This window comes from Diprion similis, chromosome 5, assembly GCF_021155765.1.
Source record: "Diprion similis isolate iyDipSimi1 chromosome 5, iyDipSimi1.1, whole genome shotgun sequence".
Lineage (NCBI taxonomy): Eukaryota > Metazoa > Arthropoda > Insecta > Hymenoptera > Diprionidae > Diprion > Diprion similis.
In genome coordinates, this window is record NC_060109.1 from 5,712,298 (window position 1) to 5,736,945 (window position 24,648).

The 24,648-nt window shown below is 40.2% G+C and overlaps 4 protein-coding genes across 4 annotated transcripts; 3 read left to right on the plus strand and 1 right to left on the minus strand.

Annotated features, from left to right (window-relative positions):
- Positions 1-1,848: 1,848 nt before the first annotated feature.
- Positions 1,849-3,230, plus strand: LOC124406235. Its single transcript, XM_046881588.1, has 5 exons — positions 1,849-2,004; positions 2,104-2,287; positions 2,342-2,751; positions 2,822-2,838; positions 2,906-3,230. Exons 1-5 carry the CDS (start codon positions 1,849-1,851, stop codon positions 3,228-3,230), a joined length of 1,092 nt encoding a protein of 363 aa, XP_046737544.1.
- A 7,269-nt stretch (positions 3,231-10,499) lies between these two features.
- Positions 10,500-11,036, plus strand: LOC124406236. The gene has a single exon (XM_046881589.1). The coding sequence runs from the start codon at positions 10,500-10,502 to the stop codon at positions 11,034-11,036; it is 537 nt and encodes a 178-aa protein (XP_046737545.1).
- A 5,712-nt stretch (positions 11,037-16,748) lies between these two features.
- On the plus strand, positions 16,749-18,090 carry LOC124406237. The gene is made up of 4 exons (XM_046881591.1): positions 16,749-16,983; positions 17,148-17,518; positions 17,597-17,920; positions 18,064-18,090. Exons 1-4 carry the CDS (start codon positions 16,749-16,751, stop codon positions 18,088-18,090), a joined length of 957 nt encoding a protein of 318 aa, XP_046737547.1.
- Positions 18,091-20,571: 2,481 nt separating this feature from the next.
- Positions 20,572-23,004, minus strand: LOC124406238 (golgin subfamily A member 6-like protein 22). Its single transcript, XM_046881592.1, has 2 exons — positions 21,783-23,004; positions 20,572-21,695 (listed from the first exon to the last, which is right to left on the minus strand). The coding sequence occupies exons 1-2, from the start codon at positions 23,002-23,004 to the stop codon at positions 20,572-20,574; spliced, it is 2,346 nt and encodes a 781-aa protein (XP_046737548.1).
- Between the last annotated feature and the right edge of the window lie 1,644 nt (positions 23,005-24,648).

Here is a 24,648-nt window from a genome sequence, read left to right on the forward strand (position 1 = left end):
CGCAACATTAACATCATATAAAAGCAGTTTTCCAGCAAAAATCCGCAGTTGCAAAATCTTTCATTATGTTAGACTTCCATCTGAACACCAACGTCCGGGTAGTTGCGACCCAACTCGACTGGACCGATCGGCTAACCCGCGAGCCCCTGCGACAACACTTTGCCCAACAGTGGGCTCGAGTTCGTTGCGACACTGTTAGCGTTGTTAGCATATGTACCGGGCTACATTTGCCCGCGCTGTTTCATCGCCCAGTGAGTAAAAACAACACCTTCAAATCATCTGTCATCAAAATTGTTAACTCATATAATTTTTTCAGTTTCGACATATCCCAATTTCACAACAATGTACTATTCCACATCTCATATGTTAAACCCGACTCGTTTACGTGTCGAGTTTGTGGAGACAGCTTATTCGAAACAACCCGGTCAACAGAGGGTTGTACCAAGTGCGACGAAGTGATGACGAAATTAAAACATATTGTCGAAAGTATCAACTTTCTGTTTTAATGCAACATAGGAACACGCCTCCACACATTCCCCTGAAAATATAATGTCTGCAGTATCATTTCCGGCCTCAAGCTCAGAGGCCACTCAATGTCAATACATTGTCTTGCAGTCAGCAATTATACAACACTTCTGCTACCGCTAAAAGGCTTCCCCCACCACTCCTCACCACGATATAAAATGCTGCACTGCTATCTCGCATCCGCACAGTGTATTACTACAAGTTCGTTGCCTATCAGTTCTACGCCTGTGATATATATCAAGGTGGTGATCGATTCTTTCATCCACCAATTTTTCTGAACGTGTGCCATCAGTGCTATAAACAAGTCATATGTGATCATTCAATCCGGTCGCGATCTCTAGGACCTGCATATTTCATATCAACGTGCAAAAACTTGATTTTCCCCAATACTGTCACAAGTGTCACATTTCCTTGCTCACGCAATGTGACGAGCCGGCTCGTTGCGAACCACGCATCCCATTACAGTTATCAGCGATATCCAGATTCAAAGACATCGAGTGGGAACCAATATACTTTTTTCACCAGGATCTCTCCGTAGTCGATGAATATATTTACGTTAGAGCTGCTAATGAGAACTATAGCATAATTGCTGATACTTTGCGCGAAGAGTAGCTGTGAGTTGAATCGTACATTGTATCACGAGAGCTGTTCATATAATTTTCGAAACGTTTTTGGATGCACAATGACAAACCGGTTCGACGATTTTCATACCGTAATTGATAAATTAGACATTGCATACCAGCGACTCACTACGGACTCCAATGAAGATCTCGCTTCGCAGTGGAACACTATTAGTCTCAAACTTCTGAAAACCCTGAACGACTTGTACAGAGATCGAACCACCAGTTTTGCCGATAAACGAAAGATTCAGACTCTCATTGTTAAATTGACGTCTCAACGCGCTGTGTTAAACCCTTCAATTCGAGGCGGCTCGCACGACGCTCCGGCCATTCAATGGGATGATTTGGAATCTACGTTCGAGAAGCGTTTGATCACCGGGGTAATCACCAACTTTCGAATCAGCGATCTAAAACTATTCCTCACAGCTGCATACACCGTTATTTTCGAGAAACTCAACACATTGCTTCGCCAGCATCACCATCTCAAAGTCAACACCACGCTATCTGCAACTTTTGTTTTGGATGTGAAATCCGAAACAAAATTCTTCCATACGAAGAACGTCACTCTTCAAACAACCTCGAATCTGGCGGAATAGTACGAAGAGTATGTTGCATCACCTCTACTAGCTCAAATCGAAGAATTTCAGGAGCGCGATAGTGGCTGGGCCTTGATTAGTATAGATAATTTATTAGTCAAGATGCGATGTGGATAGACTTGCCGAGCGATATTAAGGTTAAAAAAGCCGTGGTTAATGTTCAAAATGCCGATAACGCTTGTTTTGCTTGGGCTTGCGTATCCGCTCGACATCCTGCTGCTTCACACGCGAATCGAGTAACTTCCTACCCCCGTTACAATCAAGTATTCAATTTCACTGGTATCAAATTCCCTACAAAATTAAATGACATTCCGAAATTTGAAAAACTTAATAATATTTCCGTGAATGTATATATTCTGGAGAAACGGGGCAAGCGGCATCAAGTCTTACCACTACTCATCAGTCGGCATGAAAATCCAAGTATCGAACACATCAACTTGCTCATGCTACACGATGAAAACATTGACGATGAATTCTCCCATGAAAGAACACACTTCTGTTGGATTAAAAATTTATCGCGACTAGTCAATCGTCAATTGAATGCACGTACGCATGCAATCCATGTTTGTAATCGATGTTCACATCTTTTCTACTCCGAAGCAAAATTGCTCGCGCACAGGCTTGATTGCAGTCCAGATACACCTTGGCAACTCACGCTTCCAGATCAGTCCAACAAGTGGTTAAAGTTTGAGAATAACTCAAACAAAATGCAAGTACCATACATAGTTTACGCAGATTTTGAGTGTTTGTTGGAGAATTCCTCACAGTCTTCTGAATCATCGAATACGAAGATATATCATAAACATGTACCGTATAGCGTAGGTTATTATTTTGAATGTAGTCACGATGAGTCGCTATCATACTACAATTCCTATCGAGGTGTCGATTATCAGAAATGGTTAGCCCATCAATTACACGGAATCGCAGTCAGGGTAGCTGAATACTTCAATCAAAAGAAATCTATGTATCAATTGTCTGGTCAACAACAGATTGAATTCGAAAACGCTGTAGTATGTCACATTTGCGAGCTAAAATTTGTGCATCTAAATGATCACGTGAAGGATCATTGTCATGTTACAGGACTATATCGCGGGCCTGCACATTCAAATTGTAATCTGAATTACAAACTCAATCGCACCGTACCCGTGTATTCCACAACTTGAGTGGTTACGATGCGCACTTCATAATCGGTGAATTGGCTAATATTAAATCATCCTCGCTCAGTGTTCTACCAATTACCAAAGAAAAGTACATAGCATTCACCCAGACGTTTTACAGCCTCGCCGTAAGACTTCAATTCATCGATTCTTATCGACATATGAGTTCGAGTTTAGCCGAACTAAGTTCTTACCTGCGGCACAATGATTTAACGAATTTAAAATGTCAAATCCCCAACGCCACAGATTCGCAATTCAATCTTCTAACCCGCAAAGGGATATTTCCGTATGATTACGTGACCGAAGCTGACCGACTGAACGAACGCTCATGACCCTCGAAAGAATCATTTTATAACGTATTGAACGACCAAAATATTGAAGACTAAGACTACGCTCATGCACAGAACGTCTGGCACAGTTTTAATATCACATCATTGGGCGAGTATAGTGATTTGTATCTGAAAATTGACGTAATGCTCCTTGCAGACGTCTTTCAAAATTTCCGCGATAATTGCCTCCGAATATATAAGCTAGATCCAGCACACTACTGTACCTTACCCGGTTTTACTTGTGATTGCATGCTTTTCAACACCAAAATTCAGCTGGAATTACTCCCGGACGTTGATATGCTGCTGTTCATTGAAGGAGGCTTGCGTGGAGGATTGAGTCAATGCTCGAATCGATACAGTATAGCGAATAATAAATATATGACAGATTACAATCCACAGTTGGAAACCAAATCATTGCTCTACTTAGACGTAGATAATTTATATGGTTGGGCGATGTCTCAGTACCTGCCTTGTAGGAATTTTGAATGGGTGCATCGAGTACATGATTTTGATTTCATGCACGTTGGCGAAGAGTCTGATGATGGATACATATTGAAGGTAGATTTAGAATACCCCACCAATGTTCACGTATTACATCAAGACTTACCCTTTTGTCCAAATCATCAAAAACCCCCCGGTGGGAAAACTCCGAAATTTTTAGCTACGTTGCAGAACAAGACACGTTATGTTATACATTATCGTAATTTGCAACAGTGTGTGAAAAACCGTTTGATATTGCGTAAAAGTCATAGAATATTAAAATTCAAACAATCAGCATGGTTGAAGAGTTATATTGATTTGAACACGGCGTTAAGAGCCAAAAGTGCCAACAAATTCGAACAGAATCTATACAAACTGATGAACGACGCGGTATTTGGTAAAACGATGGAATATGTTCGTAAATATTCCGACGTCAAGTTAACGCGAAAATGGCATGGACGTTGCGATGCCAAAGCACTGATATCGCGACCAAATTTCAACAGTCGATGTATATTCGATGAAAATTTCGTTGCGATACAGCTGAACAGGCTCGAAGTGATATTTAACAAGCCAATTTACGCCAGGATGGCCATTCTAGATTTATCCAAAATTTGCGTCTACGACTTTCATTATTCTTTTATGTTACCAGAGTTTAAATCAAATTGTAAGTTAATGTATACCGATACGGATAGTCTTATTTATGAAATAAAATCTTGCGACGTTTATGAATTCATTCGCAACAATATTGACAGATACGACACCAGCGATTATCCTGCGGATAATATTTATAAAATCCCTCAGGTTAACAAAAAAGTTGTAGGACTAATGAAGGATGAGAGAAATGGCGAAATAATGACTGAATTTGTCGGATTGCGATCCAAAATGTATGACACGCGAATGGATGACAATAAGATCGTGAAGAGAGCAAAAGGTGTGAAAAATAATGTATTGAACAATCAAATAACTTTCGAAAATTATCTCGACTGCCTTAACCAACACGAGAGTATTTCAAAAACGCAGCGAATCATTCGTTCGAATCTGCATAAAGTGTATTCAATTCGACAATTGAAACTTGCTTTAAGCCATCACGATGATAAGCGGTATTTGCTACCCGATAGTACAGACACGTTACCCTGGGGACATGTAAAAATTACACCATCTGTACAGAAATAATATTTATTTAACAAAAAATATAAACACGATGTGAATAAAACGACTACAATGCATTGTCTTTATTTATCCAAGATTTATGTGATTTATCCAGACCCAACCACTTCACGAACACCTTGTCACCTTTCCTCTTCAAAACTCTCTCCACTAAATATACGTCGGGATATTTCACGGAATGCAGTTCTTTTTCATAGAAACCCCCCTGGATTGGGTTTGACTGCTGATCTATCAGAAGATAAGTTCGCGGATTTGTGTTTTGTACTTTTTGAATCTTGAAAATTTCGGTCGACCAATTTGGTGTGTAACCTTTCGCGAATATCGTCTTGTACTTGCTAACTCTCACGAAATCTCCTACTTTATATTTTACTGGCTTAACTTGTTTAACGTTGCTGTAGACTGTTGCGAGTAACTGGTTTGCATTTTTACGATTCACTTTTATCGGTGCCATACCCGTGGTACTATCTTTGCTCTTATTGTATTCCACCACCAACTGTTGTATATTATCAATCCATTTGTATGATCCATTCAGGCTGAATGATCGCCACATTTTATCCTTGAGTGTGCGATTCCAACGTTCTATGACCAATGCCTTCATAGCGCTGTCGGTTGAGTAATGGTTGATGTTGTGCTTTTTCATCAACTTTTTGAATTCGGCATTGAAAAATTCTTTACCATCGTCCGATTGAAGATGCTTAGGTGAACGGCCGCTTTGAATAACTTCTTTAAATCCGTCGACAACCGATTGAGCACTCTTATTTTTCAGTGCCACAGCCCACGCGAATTTGGATAACACGTCGATGACCGTTAGAATGTAATTGAAATTTCAATTTATTTCGGCATACTGCCGTATTTCGACCGAATCCGCTTGCCACAAGTCATCAAAGGCTTTCACGATCACTCGTCGGCGCTTAAAGTTACGACGAGCCGGTGCTTGTAGCTCTCTGACCAGCTGTATTTTTTCTCCACTCATTCTTCGAACAATAATATTAGCTTCACGTAATTCCTCCACTATTGAGATAATCTCATTCGTGTGAGCCGTGTTACCGGCAGCCTCGAAACGACTCAATAACCACAACCTGTCCACCAACTCGTTTGGATCATCCCAATATGTATACTCTAATCGAGAATTCTTTCGCACGATATGTTTACTGGTGTTGAGACCTTCACCGAGTGTCGAGCGACTTGGAAATAACTTGCGTATAATGTTCCGATATTTGTAGGATTTATTACCGCATACTTGACCAGATTTTAGATAGCCTTTTTTGTGGGCATTTGTAGAATCTATGATGTCGCGATATTTACGAAGATCATCATCTGTATGAATATCTTCGTCGGGGATTTTGTTAAACATGAGTTCCAATATACCCGGAGTTGTTTTGAATCGCATGTTTTTAACGTAAAAATGATCTAGCTCAAATTCAATCGGTGAGTCACCAATCATGAAACCAGGGGCTCCATCATTGTTCACAAATCTAATTCCGTAAACCGAATCCATTGTATTTGCCGTATCGCGAATTGAATTCATTATATAATTCTTGGCCAAAGTGCCAAAGTTTTCCTCGAACGCGCGTTCCATATGCGTTGAAGTATCAGGGTCAGCCATCTGCTCCATCAACGCCGACCGCGGCGATTCCGTATGAGATTCGGTGACTGGCGTCGTGTGAACCGTTTCACGCAAGACGGGAATAGTTCGCTCAATCGTAAAGTTTGCGTCATCTTCAATATCATTGCTTTCACGCGTATTGGGTGTAGATTGCTCCAGACCTCCTCTGCGTTAAAACACTTTCCTGATAAGCGATTGACTCGGTTTTCGTATGCGATATTCTGAGTTTGGAGTCTGTTTGTAATAGTCCCAAGCCATACTATTATCCAATTCATCATCATCATTGTCAGCAAACAATTCAGGCTTTATAGCATCCGCTTTGAACTCAGATGCATTTGCTATAGCAGTCAGCGGCTCAACAATCGGTTTAAAAGTTCTCTCCATCGCTTCGCTGTCGGCTATCAGTTTTCAATGCTTGTTATTTCTTCCTCACCGCAGCGCTTGCTTCCACTATCTTGCGCTTCAAATCGGTCTCAGATTTCGTTGTCTTCAGCATACTTAAAGATGTTGTAGGCACACATTCAGACGTAACACTGTAACCTCAGGCGGGTTACATCACGTTTTTATGATAAATTCATCGAATCCTCTGCGATATCGACCGGAATTCATAGGACTATCTTTATCAATCGTAAGAAATCCATACTTCGAACGCCAGCAGATGGAGCATAATTTTTCAAATTCAGCATACTTCATATCTGTATTCACATGATCATCGAATACATGCCGCAAGTTCTTAGCGTCTTGTTTGAAGAGAATTATGAAGTTTGCATTGTCACGAATCAGATGTTTGGGGATTTTTGTGTATGTTTGACACAGATAGAAACAATCAACTGATTTATGTCGACCCATGCAGAAATATTCTCTAACCACGTCCTGCTTATCACAGGCAATATCATCGAAAATAAAAATCGTGTTCGGCTTGGATTGCTCCACCGGAATTACGTCACAATTGTTGGAATAGGTAAGATAGGACACACCAGGTACACGATTCAAGACCTTGCGTAAATATTCATATTTTGGCTGTGCCAAAGACTTGGAATATATGTATACATTCTGGAAACGTAATGCGTTGGGATTAATGAGAAGGCTGATAACTACGTTGGTTTTTCCGCAATTCGACGGTCCGCAAATAATTCTTCTTACGGATGTCGGTAATAGTTTACCGTGGCGATTAATTTTTGACACATGTTGCACGTCGTTGTCCAAATTTTTGATTGGTAAAGTGACGGACTGTTTTATAAATTTCATGTTGTTGCATGAGTCTCAGTGGGCGAATACATACTGATCAGTTGCTTTTCGGACGCTTGATAGCACACATGCCCAGAGGACGAGGAATGTTAAATACCGCAATCAATAATTTGCCCATTGAGCTACATCTACCGGGTTATCAGTTCTGCGGTCCTGAAACACGTTTGCAGCAGCGTCTTGCCAGCGGTCAAACGGGAGTGAATTTGTTGGACAAAGCCTGTCGAGAACATGATATTGCCTATGCGAAATGTAAAGATCTAAAATTTAGACACGAGGCTGATAAAAGGTTGGCTCAGGCAGCGTTGCAACGCAGTCGTGAAAGGAAGCAAAGTGGACAGAACGTGTGGTTGAGCAGTTAACAAAACCATGCGTGCTAAAGTCAAACTTGGTATGGGTATTAGAAAACCCTCGGTACGTGCTGCTATAACATCCGCACGTCAGGTGGTGAAAAAGTTTAAACCGACGGACAAAGGGAGCGTAATACGCATAGCGCTTAAAGCAGCGAAACAGGCAATTGGAGGGGATAAGAAGAATATTAAATTGCCCAGAGTGTTGAAGGTTGCAAAGCATGGTGGTTTTCTACCGCTATTAATACCCATATTCGCGGGGCTATCAGTCGCGGGATCGTTGGCAGGTGGGGCGGCCGGCATCGCTAAAGCGGTGAATGATGCGTCGGGCGCGGCTAAAGAATTGGAAGAAAACGAACGTCACAATAAGACAATGGAGGCTATCGCATTGGGTGGACGTGGTAGGGGACTTCATTTAGCACCTTACAAGAAAGGATGGGGGCTATTCTTGGAATCAACCAACAAGCTAAAAAAAAACTCCAAAATGTGAAACTTCCGCAAGAGGTTACTACAGACCGTAAACTGTGGAAATTTGCCAAAAAGATGGAAATATCACATTTCCGGGGTATTTTCATGCGGAACAATTTACCGAATCGAATCAGAGTTCGCGAGAGCGGAATTATAAATTTAGATAGTGATGCGGAATTGGGGACACATTGGGTGGCTTATAAAAAAATTGGACACAACGTGTATTCTTACGACAGTTTTGGCAATTTACCACCGCCGAACGAAGTTGTGCGATACTTCGGTGGAAGGAATGTTATCTGGTACAATCATGACAGGCATCAGTCCGACAACGCATCCAATTGCGGAGAGTTGTGTTTGAAATTTCTCGCAGCGAAGGAATAATGTCTATAACCTTCACGTTAACGGGTAATACATCGACCCTTAGTGCGAATTACTTTCCACCGATAATTCTAAATCACCGCAAATCGTATTCAATGGGACTGGTCACGTTTCAATCATACAATTCAATACCCAACATTGATGAAACATGCAACAGCTTGGGTTATAATTACAATAATCGAATTACTATACCGACGGGGTCATATACCATTGAGGATGTCAACAAATATCTGCAAAAACATATGGAATACGTGATTGATGTTTCACAAAATGTTAGCGCTGGTAAAAAGGTGGTCGAAGGACCAAACATAATAATTCGAGCCAAAAATAATACACTTGAATCGGAAGTTTGGTGTAGATGGGACATCGATTTCTCGGATGGTAACTCGATAGCGCCATTGTGAGGGTTTGATGATGGTGAGATACGTAAAGCAGGGGAATGGCACGAGTCGACAAACCCGATAAAAATATCTAAAGTTAATTCCATTAAAGTGGAGTGTAGCGTAACATATGGCGCATTCAGCAATAGTTCGCAGGCTCACACGATACACGAATTTTTCCCAGACGTTCCACCAGGTTATAAAATTTCGGAATCGCCCCGGAGCATCATCTACATGCCGGTGAGTGTTCGCGTGATTGACAATATAACGCTGAGTATAGTTGACCAGAGCGGAGCACCGGTCAATTTCAGAGGGGAAGAAATCACTATACGACTTCACTTAAAAGAAGATTGAAAATGCTAACATTCAACAACGCATATAATCAAGCATCCAGCACTGTTTCGGTCAGTACTGAATCGCCGAGGGATACAAAAGGGTCACTAAATTCCGAACGTTTGCTTACTTCAAAAAGCAAGAAGATTTTGATTTCGCTGGGGTTTAAACTTCGAAAATGATGTCTAACATCCTGAGAATCGATGCATCGCCGGTCTACGACAACAGCATCAACCAGGCGATCGTGCATTCACATAATCCGTATGCAAATTCCTCCTACAACAATAACGACGAGATACGCATTTTGATACAACAGCAGGATTTGTGTGTGCTGCCAAGTGAGAGTTTCATCTACATTCAGGGAAAAGCTTTCAAAATTGTTGCGGGTGCGAGAAATTATCAAATTGATTTTGAGCTGGAAAAAAACTTTCCGTGTTTTTTCTTCGATGAAATACGCTACGAATTGAATAGTGTAGAAATTGATCGTTGTAAGAATGTCGGAATAACATCAACGTTGAAAAATTATATTTCGCTGGATCAGAGTAAGAAAAATGCCATGGAAATATTTGGATGGAAGGATGGTGGATATAAAAGCAACCACCACACGGGTGATTTCAGCCTGTGTATTCCGTTGAATACCGTGCTGGGTTTCGCAGAAGATTATAAGAAAATTGTTGCCAACGCTCGACATGAGCTCATTATCATACGAAGCAGAACTGATAAAAATTGCTACAAAACTGGTGCGGCTGCGGAAGACATGCGTTCGGAAATAACAAAATTATAAAGGAGAATACCGCATGTGGTGCCATCGGATGTTGAAAAGCTGTCGCTATTAAGAATATTGGAGAAAAATCAACCGATACAGATGTGCTTCAGATCTTGGTCGTTGCACGAATATCCCAATTTACCGAAATCTAAAATGCAAGTTTGGCCCATCAAAATAGCAACGCAACTGGAAAAACCAAGATATGTGATATTTGCATTGCAAAGAAATCGGAAGGAAAACGTGAAGAATCATGCGAGTTATTTCGACCATTGCGATTTACGCAACGTTAAGCTATTTCTGAACAGTGATTCATATCCATATGAAAATCTAAACGTAAGTTGTAAAAATGAACAATTTGCTCTACTGTACGATATGTATGCTAAGTTCCAGAATTCGTATTATGGAACTGTGTATAGACCCATTCTGGATATGCAAACTTACATCAAGGATGCACCAATAATAGTGATAGATTGTTCGCGACAAAATGAATCTATAAAAAGTGCTACAGTTGACATACGAATAGAATTTGAGAGCGAAACGGATATAGAGGATGGTACGGCTGCATATTGTCTCATACTGCACGATCGAATCGTCGAGTACACACTTCTAATGAACGTTGTTCGAAAATTGCTGTAATGGATTGTATGTTCGTGGATGTGCAGGGATTTATCGGCGTTGGGAATGAATTCGTGATAAAAGAAGTCGCATTTTATGAGAACGTAGCAAAGACTATGAGCCATTACATATTTCGAGATCCATACGCCTGGAACCTGTTGTCGAATGAACTGCGCCATCAAGTGAAGTATCTTACGCATAATCATCATGGATTCCAGTGGACTGATGGTTTTACAACTTACGGCAACTTGAGGAGGATTATGCGCGATCACCTGGGCAGAACGCCGTTGGTGCTTGTCAAGGGATTGGAAAAAATTCGTTGGTTGGCGGAATATGCAGAAAATTTGAATGCGGTGGATATGATGGAACTGGGCTGTCCAGCGATTGGAATGTTCAGGAAATCCTACGACAAGAAGATTGTTGATTGCAGCTTTTATGCAGGGATTTGTGCGTTTGAAAACGTGCAACTCATGAGACTGTGGTACAATGAATATCAGGACAAAAGTAATTTCGATGAATGAAATAAATGTGCACTAAAAAATAAAAAATTGATCATATTTTTAATAAAGTTGTTTATTTAATCTATACATTTTTTTATCAATAAGGTTTAAATTTGTTTTTTTGAGTGATTCGGCGTTTGCGTTCAGGTTTGCTGCCGGGGAGTTTGCGGATTCGGGAGATGACTTTCGCAGTCAGGTCACCCAAAAGCTGATATTCGGCAGAGCTTCGGTTGGTTGTGAACTGCATGTTGGACAGAGTGGTTCGCCACCAGTCAGTCTTGTCAGTTCGTAGAATATCCTTGGTATTGTAGATTTTAATTTGGACGGTTACCTCTCCGTTGCCGACGTCGTTGTTGAGAGAACAGGAATGTGTGTCGGTGAGTAGTTTGATGGATTCGGGAATACCAGTCTTCGGCTCGTTCTCCGGTAATACATTCCATTCGGGTAGCAGTTGACTTAAACCAAAGTCTCCGAAAAATGAGTTGCTCGACGCGGTTGGTGGCTCATCGAGTAAGTTTGTCTGTGACAAAATATAATTCATTGGTTAGAATGCGATCAACGTCGACGGCGCGGTGTATATTTACCAATTCTTGCAGTTCAGCCATTGCGTGTAGATTGTTCAGCTTGCGTGGAGACCATTCAGCTTGCGGAGTGAATGTGACTTCAGGCGGTGTATGATGAAGTTTTTATATACAGGGAAAAATGGTGGTGGGAGTATGAAACAATGATGGGCTGTGAGCAATAACTCACTTGAGAACGTTCTGCATACAATGCAATTCTGTTGCATATGGAAGAAGAGCATATAAATGACTAATTATAAACCTGCATTTTGCGAAAATTAATGACAGGGTAATCGACTATTAGGAGGCGGAAGTTGATGGCCTTTGAGCATGAGGCCGGAAATGATACTGCAGTCATTATATAATCAGGGAATGTGCGAGTGCGGTGTTGGAGGCGTGTTCCGACGTTGAATTGAAAGTAAAAATTAATACTTTCAGCAACATGTTTCAATTTGACCATCAGTTCTTCGCACTTGGTACAACCCTCTGTTGGCCGGGTTGTTTCGAATAAGCTATCTCCACAAACTCGACACGTGAACGAGTCAGGTTTCACGAACGAGATGTGGAATAGCACATTATTGTCGAAGTGTTCTATGTTGGCGCTGCAAAAAGTGATGTTTTGTAAGCGATTTTGATGGTAGATGATTTTAAGGCGTTGTGTATACTCACTGGACGACGAAACATCGCAGGCAAATGTAGCCTGGTACATTTTTTCCACGGACGGCACTAACTGTGCCGCAACGAACTCGAGCCCACTGCTGGGCAAAGTGTTCTCGCAGAGGCTCGCCGGTTAGCCGTTTAAGGTCGGTCCAGTCGAGTTGGGCCGCAACTACACCGACGTTGTTGTTCAGATGGAAGTCTGACATGATGGAAGAGATTTTATGACTGCGGATTTTTGCTGGCGAACTGCTTTTATAGAACGATAATGTTGGGGTGGGGGGATCTTGGGGATCGTGTTATTTTGGGATGCGCTAAATCGCGAAAAACCGACAGGTTTATGCGAAGGGGTTACTCGGGCGACATTGTAAGTTTTTCGCGAAAACAAGGTAATTTTGGACGACAGGTTTATGTGGAAGTTAAAATCCGCCTCGGCGTATTAATTGGGCAGCTGGCCAGACGTGATCGAGCATCTGAACGGAGTTCTACTTACCATTGCACTCTCTGATGGTAATCACACGCACTGCGATGGTAATCACCCACTGATGATAACACTCACGGGGGTTGAGAACCACGGGTTGAGAACCACCGTCACACACACACACACACACACACACACACCTCACACACCTCACACGGATACACACACCTCACACGGTCACACACGCGTTGGTCCAGAACCGGCATATCCACGTTAAGTCAGCTTAGGCCGGTCACACGGACGCACGCACACCTCACACGGACACACGCACACGCGGTGGTCCAGAACCGGCATACTACTGCTACTTTCGTTATATAAGAGTCCTGGACAGGCACTTGGTGGGGAGTAAAGACATTACGTGGTTGATATCACATCGGACGCTGGACTTTTGATAAGAACATAACGCGTTCTATGTCACTTCAGACTTTGCACTCAGTAGTTTTTTTGATAGGAATGTCACGCGGTTGATATCACCCGGACTTTGGACTCGGAACGAACGTTACGTGATTTGATATCGTGGGAGCGGAATGTCACGTGGTTCACCCCAGTTATTCTCAGAACTATTAATCGTTGATTGTCACGTGATTTATATCATACTGGTCTTTGGACCTCACAAGCACCTTACGAGAAAAAAATGTCACGAGGTTGATATTGGGTTAACGAAAACAATTCTCGGAATTATCAATTGTGAAATGTTGGGTGTAAAATATCACACCGCAAGCCGCTTAAGGTTGACCGGAACAATCCTGAGATGGGTACACGCTGATCGCACGAGGAACAGAAGGGTTTGCGTCTTCGCTACACCTTGACCGTCGGTAAAGGGGATGACAGCGAGACTGATAGTAAAGCCGCATGATTTTGACTTTCAGACGATAAAATTGTCGGTAAAGCAGCAAGATTTTGACCTTCTGCTGATAAAACTGTCGGTAAGGCTGAACTTTTAGTCGATAAATAGGTAGCTCGATTTCCATCTCCGACTTTACAGCGGAATATGACCTCATCGTCGGTATTACTACTCACCGTCCGCTTAATTAGCGCTAGACCGTCTCAGGTGACGGCTCTGCCTCGCAGAGGAGCATGGCCCTTCTTTGCCGTTCATCTGGATTTTTCATGACGTACAGATATGCAGATGATATCATCACTTGTATAGATAAAGATAATATTAAATCACTTTTGAGAAAATTTAACAAGTTCCACCCACGTATACAGTTCACACATGAGTTAAGGATCAGTTTTCTACATATTTCAGACATTGAGGATAATGAGAACGTATTACTGGATTGGTTCCACGAAGACAGTCGGTTAGGACGTTACAGACAATATATTTCAAGACATTTTTTCAGCACAAAAAATCTGTTGCAATAGGATTATTTGACAGATGTATACATTTTTCTCATCCTCGATTCAGAGGAAAGAATTTGAAACTCATAGACCTTAATGTTTTCAGCAATGGTTAAACAAAAAAATTGTATGACAGGTAGAGTGGGAAAATGAGGAAAAAAAATACAAAATCAGATGTGCAATCACATGTATTAATGGACTGTCTGCCAATATCAAAAAGGTTCTACAAGACCCAGGCAATAATGTTACGTATCTCAAACAAGACACGTTTCTTTTTTGCACATCTTAAAACCAAAACTCCACCCATAAATATAATCAATAGACATTACTGCTTAAGGTGGAAGCACATAAGACTCCAGAAGCCATAAGCAGAATGTAGAAGCCATAGCGCATGCGCTGTTACAAAAGTCGAGTGAACAATGTTCATACGTCTGGATTTTCAACCTATGCAAAAATCTATAAGCATATCGCGTGGTATAGCACAAGCGCAACGCTGAACCGGTCGATAGACAAAACAACAACTGATAACAGTAATTTCACATAATAGATGGATTATTATTAATACAAAAGCAAGTATACTTTTGCTACGTATAAATAAATGAAATGTAGGATTCGTTAATATAAAATTCGATTTAATTATAAGCACTTTGAGGTTAAACTGATTTTTTCTACAGATTTCCGGTATCGACATTTATTTAAAAATATGCTGAAACGGGAAATGTGATTGATTTCTTGCTCATTTGTTCACACTTTACCGATTAGGTATGAATGTTTCAAATTTATAAAATTCAATATCATGGCAAATGATCACAGTAATTATTGACACAGAAATAATTCAGGAATATTGGAATTCCGATTCTACAATAACTTAGATCTTGACGTGGAATGAGAAGATATCGAAGGAAGAAATGTTGAAGAGATTCTAATTGACTAAGTCAAACAATAGCCATATCTCTACTAAACACCAGCTTAAAAGATTGTAGTGATTCAATCAAAAAGCAAAGCTCTTGGGAAAAAATATCCAAAATTTTTAATTTTATGTTGTTAATCATAGTATACTAAAATATATTTAATATCATTAATATTAAATCAGTTACTAAGCTTTTGTATCTACCATGAATCCCAGCCACTTGCATTGCGTCTTGAATTGCAATTACATCCTTCGAAACGTATTTATCAATCACTGGATTATTTTCTCAAATTGTATATAAATAATATTCTACCATTGAATACAATTGACCATATATCACTGTAAATAAACTATCTTGGCACAATTTAATAAACACTTATCGAATACAGCTCGAATGATTACGAACTTTCTATGACATTGGACTTTTAATGTTGTCTTATTATCGAATCTATGATTGCAGCAAGTGTTTGCGTCAATCGTTAGACCCGTCTACGAGAATCCATTTCAAAGGAGAAAAAAATGTGACAAATCGAAAGTTGAAGTGAAAGTGGAGCGTGGAAACTTCGGGGGTTTTAACTTTTTGAAAACATGAAGTTTATTGACAAATTCGTTGAGATAAGGAGGTAAGAATTCATTCCATTCAATTCGGTGAATCATTCCTGATCATATTACGAAGCAAAATATTGTTGTATTGAAAAATTAACATTTTTATGACATTTATGTGAATGTTCGAATTTTAAATATTTACATTTTAATGTTCGTGTTACTGATAAAAATTATACACTATACATATTACACACGCTTATGATCAGTCTGTCACTTATATATTACGTTTTTCAAATCATATCACCAACGTCAGCGCAAAACGGAAGGTGATACTTGACTCATCAGTTTTTGTTCGCATAAATCTAACTGACGGCGTGTCTAATTGGGTTGAGCACACTATTACAACTGTAGAACATTCAACATCATTACAACCAGAGAATATACTAAAAAATGAGAACAAAGCAGCCTGCCCCAAATACATTAGAAGAGGCATCATACAGAAAAAAGAATTCAGGTACGACAAAACATATTCCTTTAGTTAAGTTTGACGTTATTGGTAAAAACAACAGTGACGATTCACCACCTGGTGGCTGGATTTGACACTATTAAAGAAAAAAAAACCGTTGAGGTTACGATTCACCTTTTGTTATTTCTTCATTTTCCTTGATTTATGAATACGAATGATTGAAAATTGTGTGAATCTGTTGACACTTTTTCGTTCAGTTTTAATAAAACGCAATGCTGCGTACGGAATTGCGGAAATGTGGGGTTTTCAAAACGCCAAACCTAACATTCCACAGCTTCCCCAAAGCTGGTCTTCCTTTTTTTGATATAACAAATCATTTCGGTATAAGCGAAAAAATTGATCGAAAAAGAGCCTGGGAAAGAGCGTTACTAATAAACAAAAAATGGTCTACCACAAATAAGAAGGTGTGCTCTTTACACTTCAAAGTAGATGACTATGTACTTTCAGGTATACTATACCCTAAAATTCAATTATTGCCCATGACAATTTGAATCAATATTTTATTCATAAATTGTAGATCCTAGATCAACCATAAGACGTTTAAAAAAACTGCTTTTTCATCTTTCAATCTTCCAAGAGTATATGACAAAATCAATAAAAGAAAAAAACAGAAGCCGAACGAGAGAACAGAGAGATTTACCAGGAAAACCTAAAAAAAAAACGAAGCGAAATATCCCAACAGCTGGATAAAGCAAGAACAAAAAACATGCCAGTCACAACTGAGGAAAGTACAGGTTTACATGAAACAGAACATGTTGTGGAAGAAAATTCCTTAGCTTCATTTGAGATACCTCAAATTATTGATGAGCACGAGAGTACCAATGCTGGTGATGAAGATGAGATGGGTAGAAGTGTGGAAAGTGTAAGTGTGAATGGTGACGATATAATATCAAGGATAATTACAAATGATCAAGAGCTTAGTACTATGACAGGCATTCCCAATTTTGAAGTTTTGCAGACTTTGATAGATATTATAAATATTGTAGCACCTTAGACGAAATCACATACACTTAAATTAAGTATACGTAACCCCATCATTATGACTTTTATGAAATTCAAGCATAATGTAAGTTATGCACTGCTGACTGTAATATTCAGATTGTGTTCGGTAGAAAATTGCAGGAGAACTGTCTTTCGCATGCTCGATGTTTTAAGTAGCGGTCTGAAATTTGTGGTTAATTGGCCTTCTGAAGTTGAGGTATCTAAGAATATACCGTTATGTTTTAAAGAATTCACAGATGTACGAGTAGTTATCGATTGCATAGAAATATTCATTGAAAAATCTAAAAACTTGTGCTGTCAATCAGCTACGTATTCGAATTATAAGTCCGGATATACAATCAAATTTATGACCGGTGTCTTTCCAAGAGGTCTAATTACTTTTGTAAGTAGAGCTTATGGAGGTCGCAGTTCAGATAAAGTCATTTTCGAGCAAAGTCGCCTGACTAGATTAGTAGAAAAAAATGATGCGATAACGGTAAATAAAGGCTTTCTCATCGATGGCATTTGCAAAAACAATGACATTAGATAGATACGGCCCCCATTCCGTCGTAAGAGAAAGCAATTTTCAGCACAAGAAGCCTTACTCAATGCTAATATCGCAAAGGCAAGAGTAAATATCGAGAAATCTAATGAAAGGCTCAAAAAGTTCAAAATACTTTCTTCTAAGGTACGTAGTAGTAGTAGTAGTAGTGTTTTATTGCATACCAATATGGTGTTACATTATATACATATATCTATTTTATCTTCCCCATCTCTGTTTGTTCTTCACAATTCCTCATCCCTCCTCTTATCTCTAACTTATTCTAATCTTATTTTATTTATCACATCTCTATTGCTTATTCTCTTAATTGTTTATATATTGCACCTATGTTTATTTGTACTTTGTGTTCACTCTTTTGTTCTTTCCTTCTCAGCCTTTCTTTTCCCTTGATTCTATTCTTCCTCTGTGGTGTTACCTTCTTTTTCCCATTGCTGTCTGTCTCTCTTAGCTTTTTCTTCCCTTTTTTTCTTTAAAAGTCTTCCCCATTTTAATCCTTTACCATCTTCGCTGATTATATCTTCAATCTTTCCTGGTTGTCCTTCCATGTCTCTGCATCTTCCTGCGAGATGCTCCAATGTTTCTTTTTCTGCTTCGCATAGTCTGCAGAGTCTTTTTCTTTCTGGCAGCCAGTATTTATTTGCATTCTCCTCGTTTCCACATCTTAATCTTGCTACTATTGTTACTGCATCCCCTCTCCTCCCCCTTTTTCCTGTCAGGTATCTTGGGATGCCGATACTTCTGATACTTGGATACCTTTCTGCGGTTCGCGAGCTCATTATCTTATCCATCCTTTCTTGTGTCTGTACCTCTTTGTCTCTATTTATTGCATTTTCTTCTAGGCTTCCATCGTTTTCTAGTAGTCGTTCCGCTTCTAATTCTCCTATTCCGCATCTCCAAAGGTATTGTTGTCTCTCTTTGCCGTCCCTTGTGTACCTCCCCTTCGCTTCCTCTTTCCGACGTTCCTCTCGGCATGCCTTTAGCACGGGTCTGTCTTCTAACTTTTTTATCTTTTCTTCGTATCGTATAGCTCTCTTACCCGCTGCCACCCTGATTTTATCTCTCTTCAATTCATCTCTAATTACATAACCCGGTGTCGTCCTTTCCGCTCCTAATATCCATCTCATATATTTTTCTTGTACTTTCTCCATTTCCTCACGCTCTTTCCAGCCCCAGATTTCTGCCCCGAACATCAGTATTCCCTTGATTATTGCGTCGAAGAGTTTAATTCTCCATCTGATGTCTCCTCTGAACTGTCTTTCTCCTATTCCCCACAGGCTTGCCATGGCTATCTTTGCTTTCCTTACTCTTTCTCTTAAGTGTGCCTCTTCTCTGTTATTGTTCGTGATATTGTAGCCTAGGTATTTCATTTCCTTGACCTCTTCTATTTCCTTGTCCCCCCATTTCCATTTATTCTCTTTCCTCTTTCCTCCGTTCTTTCTCGCTACCATTATCTTCGTCTTCTCGCCACTCACCTCTAGCTTTTTTCTTTCAAAGTAACTCCTGGCTCTTTCGATCATTGCTTTCAGTTCCCCTTCCCTCTCTGCTAATAGTACAATATCATCGGCATATCCTAGTGACCATATTTTTTCTTTTCCGATAACCACGCCTCCGTCCTGTCCTTTCTTTAGCACCTCTTCCAGGTCTGCGATGTAGATGTTGAACAGTGTGGGGCTTATCGGGCACCCCTGTCTCACCCCTTTCTCCACCCAGAATTCTTCCGAAACCCCGTCTTCCCCTCTCACTCTGCACTTTGTCTCTTTGTATATCTCTTTTATTCTCTTTATCATTTCCTCTGATACCTGTCTTTTTTCCATCGCTGTCCATAATATATTTCTGTCTAGACAGTCAAATGCAGCTTTCAAGTCTAGAAATGCCATTGCAATTTTTCCTGCTTTCTCCTTCAGTCTGTTTCCTATGATATGTTTTAGTACGTAAATATTATCCATCACCCCTCTTCCTTTCCGAAATCCTACTTGCGTGTCCGAGAGTAGTTTTTTGTCTTCTAGCTCTTCCACTAGTTGTTTGTTCAGTATGCCTGCATATATTTTATATGCTGTTGACGTCAGCGTAATTCCTCTGTAATTTCGGGCATCTTCTTTATCTCCTCTCTTGAATATAGGGATTATTATCCCTTCCCTCCACTGGCTTGGGTATCCTTCTCCATTCCATACTTTTTGGATAATCTTCTTCAATTTTCCTGCCATATTCGGCCCGCCGTATATCCAAGCTTCGTTTTTTATGTTATCGCTGCCCGCCGCTTTGCCCCGCTTTAGCTTTCTTATTTGTTCATATACCTCTTTGCTCCAATCCAACCCGTTCTCTTCCTTTGCTTCTTCGTCTTCTACTCTTTCCTGTACTTCCATCCTTTCTTTGTCGCATTGTGGTCTGGTTTCCACCCCTTTTAGGGACTTTAGAAAGTGTGCTTTCCATTCCTCTAATGTTATTCTTTCTGATGTCTCCCTTTTTTTTTTCCTGAACTTGTTCACATACTTCTATGCTTCACTTTCATCTTTTATTCCCTCTAGCTCTTTCTCTTCATTCCTTGTCCATTGCAACCTCTTTTCTTCGCATTTCTTTTTGTATATTCCTCTTTTCGCCTTGAATGCCTGTTCGTCCTCTTCTTTGCCTTCTCTCGCCTTTCTCCACTCTTTTCGTAGCTCTATTTTCATCTCCTTGCATTCTCTGTCCCACCATGCTTTATATCCGGTCTTATTGCCTGGTTTTCGAATTCTTGTTGATGTTGCTTTTTCCACCTCCTTCTGTAGCTCAGTCCATTCTTCTTCCACCCCTGACGCTGCCCAGTTTACTGTTTCCATTCTTTCTTTGAATGCCTTTGCCTCTTTTTCGTCCCACACCTGTATGTACATTCCTTCTTTCGTTTTTTCGTTCTTTGCTGGCTTTCTGTTGCTTCCTATCGTTACAATGATTGGTTGATGGTCTGATTCTGTTCTGCAGCCTATCTTGAAACTGTTTATCTTTTCCCAAGTTCTCTCATTACTTATACCATAGTCAATTGTTGTTCTTTTGGGGCCTTTGTGGAACTTCCATTCTCCCTCCTCGGCATCCTCTTTATTTCCATTTAGAATTGACCATCCCCTGTCTTCTATTACTTTCATCAGCTCTTTCCCCTCTTTGTTTTCTTTTTTGTCCTTCGCCCGTCTTTTTCCTGTTTCTGTTGGGTCTTCGAAATTATCTCTGCCTCCCCTTTCTCCTATTCGTGCATTGAAGTCCCCTCCGATGATTAGATTTTCTTCTTCCCGTTCTTCTCCTACTGTCTCCTCTAGTTCTTTCAATTTTTCTTTCGCCCCCCCTCTGTTGTAGAATGTGATCACTCTCCATATTTCATCCTCCCGTCTTATTCTCACTTCCTGTATCCCTTCACCTCTCAGGATTATTCCGTCCTCCTCTAAACCGTATTTCACTCCTGTGATTATTCCTCCCCTGGCTCTGCCTTTTTTCTCTTGCCTGTCTGCGCCCTGGCATCTCCATTTCCATGTTTTCGGTAGTCTTTTCTCCCAACTTGTCCACTCTTTTTCTTCTAACCACGTTTCTGTCAGGCCTATGATATCAAATTCCTCTAAGTACTCCCAGAAATCCTCGTCCTTCTCTCTTATACCTGCTACGTTCCAGAATATTATCTTTATTTCTCCTTCCTCGTGCCCTTGTTATTGTGTTCCTCTTCCTCTTCCTCTTGCTCTTCTGCCTCTATCCCCGCCCCTCCTGTTCTGCTCATTCGCCCTTGTACTTCTTCTTTCCACCAAGCTCTCTGTCTCTTCGTTCCATTCCCATTGCGTCTCTTCTATCAGTATTTTCTTGTATCCTACCTTCGTTCTTCTTCCTTTTTCCTTTTCCACTCTGGCTCTTTCTAAAATCCTTCTCTGTATATCCCGTTCCTTGTCTGTGAGGTCGTCGTCTATGAAGATTTTTTCCTCCGCCAGGTGTCTTTTTTGTCCCATTATTTTCCTCTTTTCTTCCCAGCTTTGTACTTTTACTAGTATTGCCTTTCCTTGTGCTCCTCTCATGTCTATTGTTTCCCTTATTCCTATTTTTTTTCTTGTGATCCTTTCGATAATCTCACTTGCCACCTCTGCTGCGTTTCCACCCGTGGGGAGATCCTGGCCCTTGATCACTATGTTATTTCTCCTTTCCTGTCTGTCCTTTGCCTCTATCTTTCTTCCAACCTCTCTGATCATTCCTTCTAGCTCTCTCGACTCCGTCCTTCTTTCATTGTCCACTTCTTCCGCAGTGATTCTCGCTTCCTCTGCAACTTCCTTCTTCATTCTTTCCCAGTGTTCTCTGTGTAGATTATCTTTTTCTGCTATGTTATTTTCTAGCCTCTGTATTCTCTCTTCCAGCCTCCTTCTTTCATTCTCTCCCTGGTTCTTTACTATTTCTATTAGATTTATCAGTCTCTCCTTATCCTCTCTCGCCTCATTCCTACTTACGTTGGCTTCGTCCCGTAGTATCTTCAATTCTGTCACCATCTGATTCATTCCTTTTGTAATCTCTTCCAGGGCTTTTGTTATTCCCTTTGTAGTCTTAAGGCCCTCTGCTTGGTGTTCTCCGTCGTCCCTATTTACTTTCCCTGACTCTGGCGTTTTCCTTATTTTGTACTTCTTGGTCGCTGTTTTGGTCGGAGTTTGGTCCTCGGAATCCTCGTCGTCTCCATGTCCTTGTTCTTCTTGCCTCTTTCTTTTCCAGAGTGACTCCAGTGTTTGTGCCTGACCCGAGTTTTTCTCCCTCCTATCTGCATTTGTTAATCTTCCCCTTTTCTTCTGTTTCGGCGACGCGCCCGGCGTCTTCCATGCCTCGCTTATTCCGTTCTCCGTTTCTATTGCGCTGTTGTAGTCTGTTAGGTTTTCTCTCTCTCCTCTCCTGTCTCTGTCGCTCCTCAACTCGGGCTCCTCTGTCGCCGCTCCCGCCATCTCTTGTGTTGTGCTTGTACTCTGTCCCGTGTCTGCGTCTGATTTCCTGCTTGTCTTTGTCTCTGCTGTTTTGAGGTTATTTTATTCGTGATTCTCTTTCCACTTTATCTTTTGCTTTACCTGGCTTTCACTTATCTCTTTCGATAACCTTGTTTCCCTTTCTTCTTTTTCTTGTATGGTGTCTTCCTGGATTCTCCGAGTCTTACGTTCTCGAATTATATACGCGACGCTTCACCTTGCGACTTTTGCGCTCGGTGTCCGTACCGGAAGTCCTAAGGTACGTAGTACTCTTGTGGCAAGAATAGATCAAATATTTACAATTATATGTGCTGTCGTTGATCTCAGTTTATCAATACTAGCAGACGATAGATTTGTTTTGTAGCTTGATATGATAATTTTCATTGAAGATGTTATGAAATTGGTAGGGAATAAAAAGAGTTTGTTCAATTTATCTTACTTTTTTTTATTCGTCACATTCCTCTCGAAGGTGTGGAGAATTACAAATTTTATGGATCATGTTATTGAAATATGCATACTTCATTGTGTTAAGACATGTGTAACAAATGGAATCTCAATTTCAATTGCAATTATGAGGTAACTGTCATCGAACGAAGCATAAACCATAAAACCAGTATGAGTCACTTTCAAAACTCCCATTCCAACTTGAATTTGGCCATAATAGGCATGCTTCTTTGCTGGAGTGTATTGGTCCTTCCGTTTTCTCAAATATTTTACTTCCGAAATTACTTTATGAATATTATTACTTTTACCACTGTAAGGGCACTTAATTTTTAGCAATGCGTAGGGCTCGCCGTCTTCAAAAATAACTCCATCAAGAGAATACCCTAGCGAAGGATTTGATTTTGCTACGATCAAATCGCATTTAATTTCATCGACTGATCTCATCGTCAGCTGTTGGTACAATTTATGAGCCATTGGTTCATTTTTAATACCATATTTGACAAATTGGTTGTTGACTGATTTTTGATAAAAATACTTCAAGACCTTTTTCGCCAATCAGGTGACTTATTAGAACAATAAGTATAAATTTGGTAATATCTTGAACCTGTGATACGAAACTGGCGTTCGTCTGGCCAGGTACTATACGATTTCCCACTTTCAAATAAAATCGAAGACACATCTACCTCCAATTTATCAAACACGGTCTCGCAATATTTACGTAATGGCCTGAATTCCACTGCTGACACGAGCTCTATGATGATTGAATTTTGTCGGTTCACAATAGCAGATATCAACGCAATAGGTGGATCAATACTGTTATTGGTCACGCCATGGGTTTTGTGTCGCCCGCATCTACACGTAGGAAGATTTCAACAAAAACAAGTTAACAAACAGAACAGATAAAAATATCCAGAAACAGGTGAATATTGAAGAAATTCAAACAAATCTTCAATCGAGAAATAACATACATTACTGTATAAAAACAGTCAATTGACTGAAAATTGATTAAATTGATTGAGAAAATGATGTAAAGGTCATTAAAAAATAAATTAATTCAATGTGATGAAAAAACGTTTGAAAAAACTTTGTCAATAGACAAGTGTAAATAAAAAAATTAAAACAAAATGCTCGCGCATACTTAACTATCAATGCGTGCGCATATTTTGTACTAAGTATTACTTT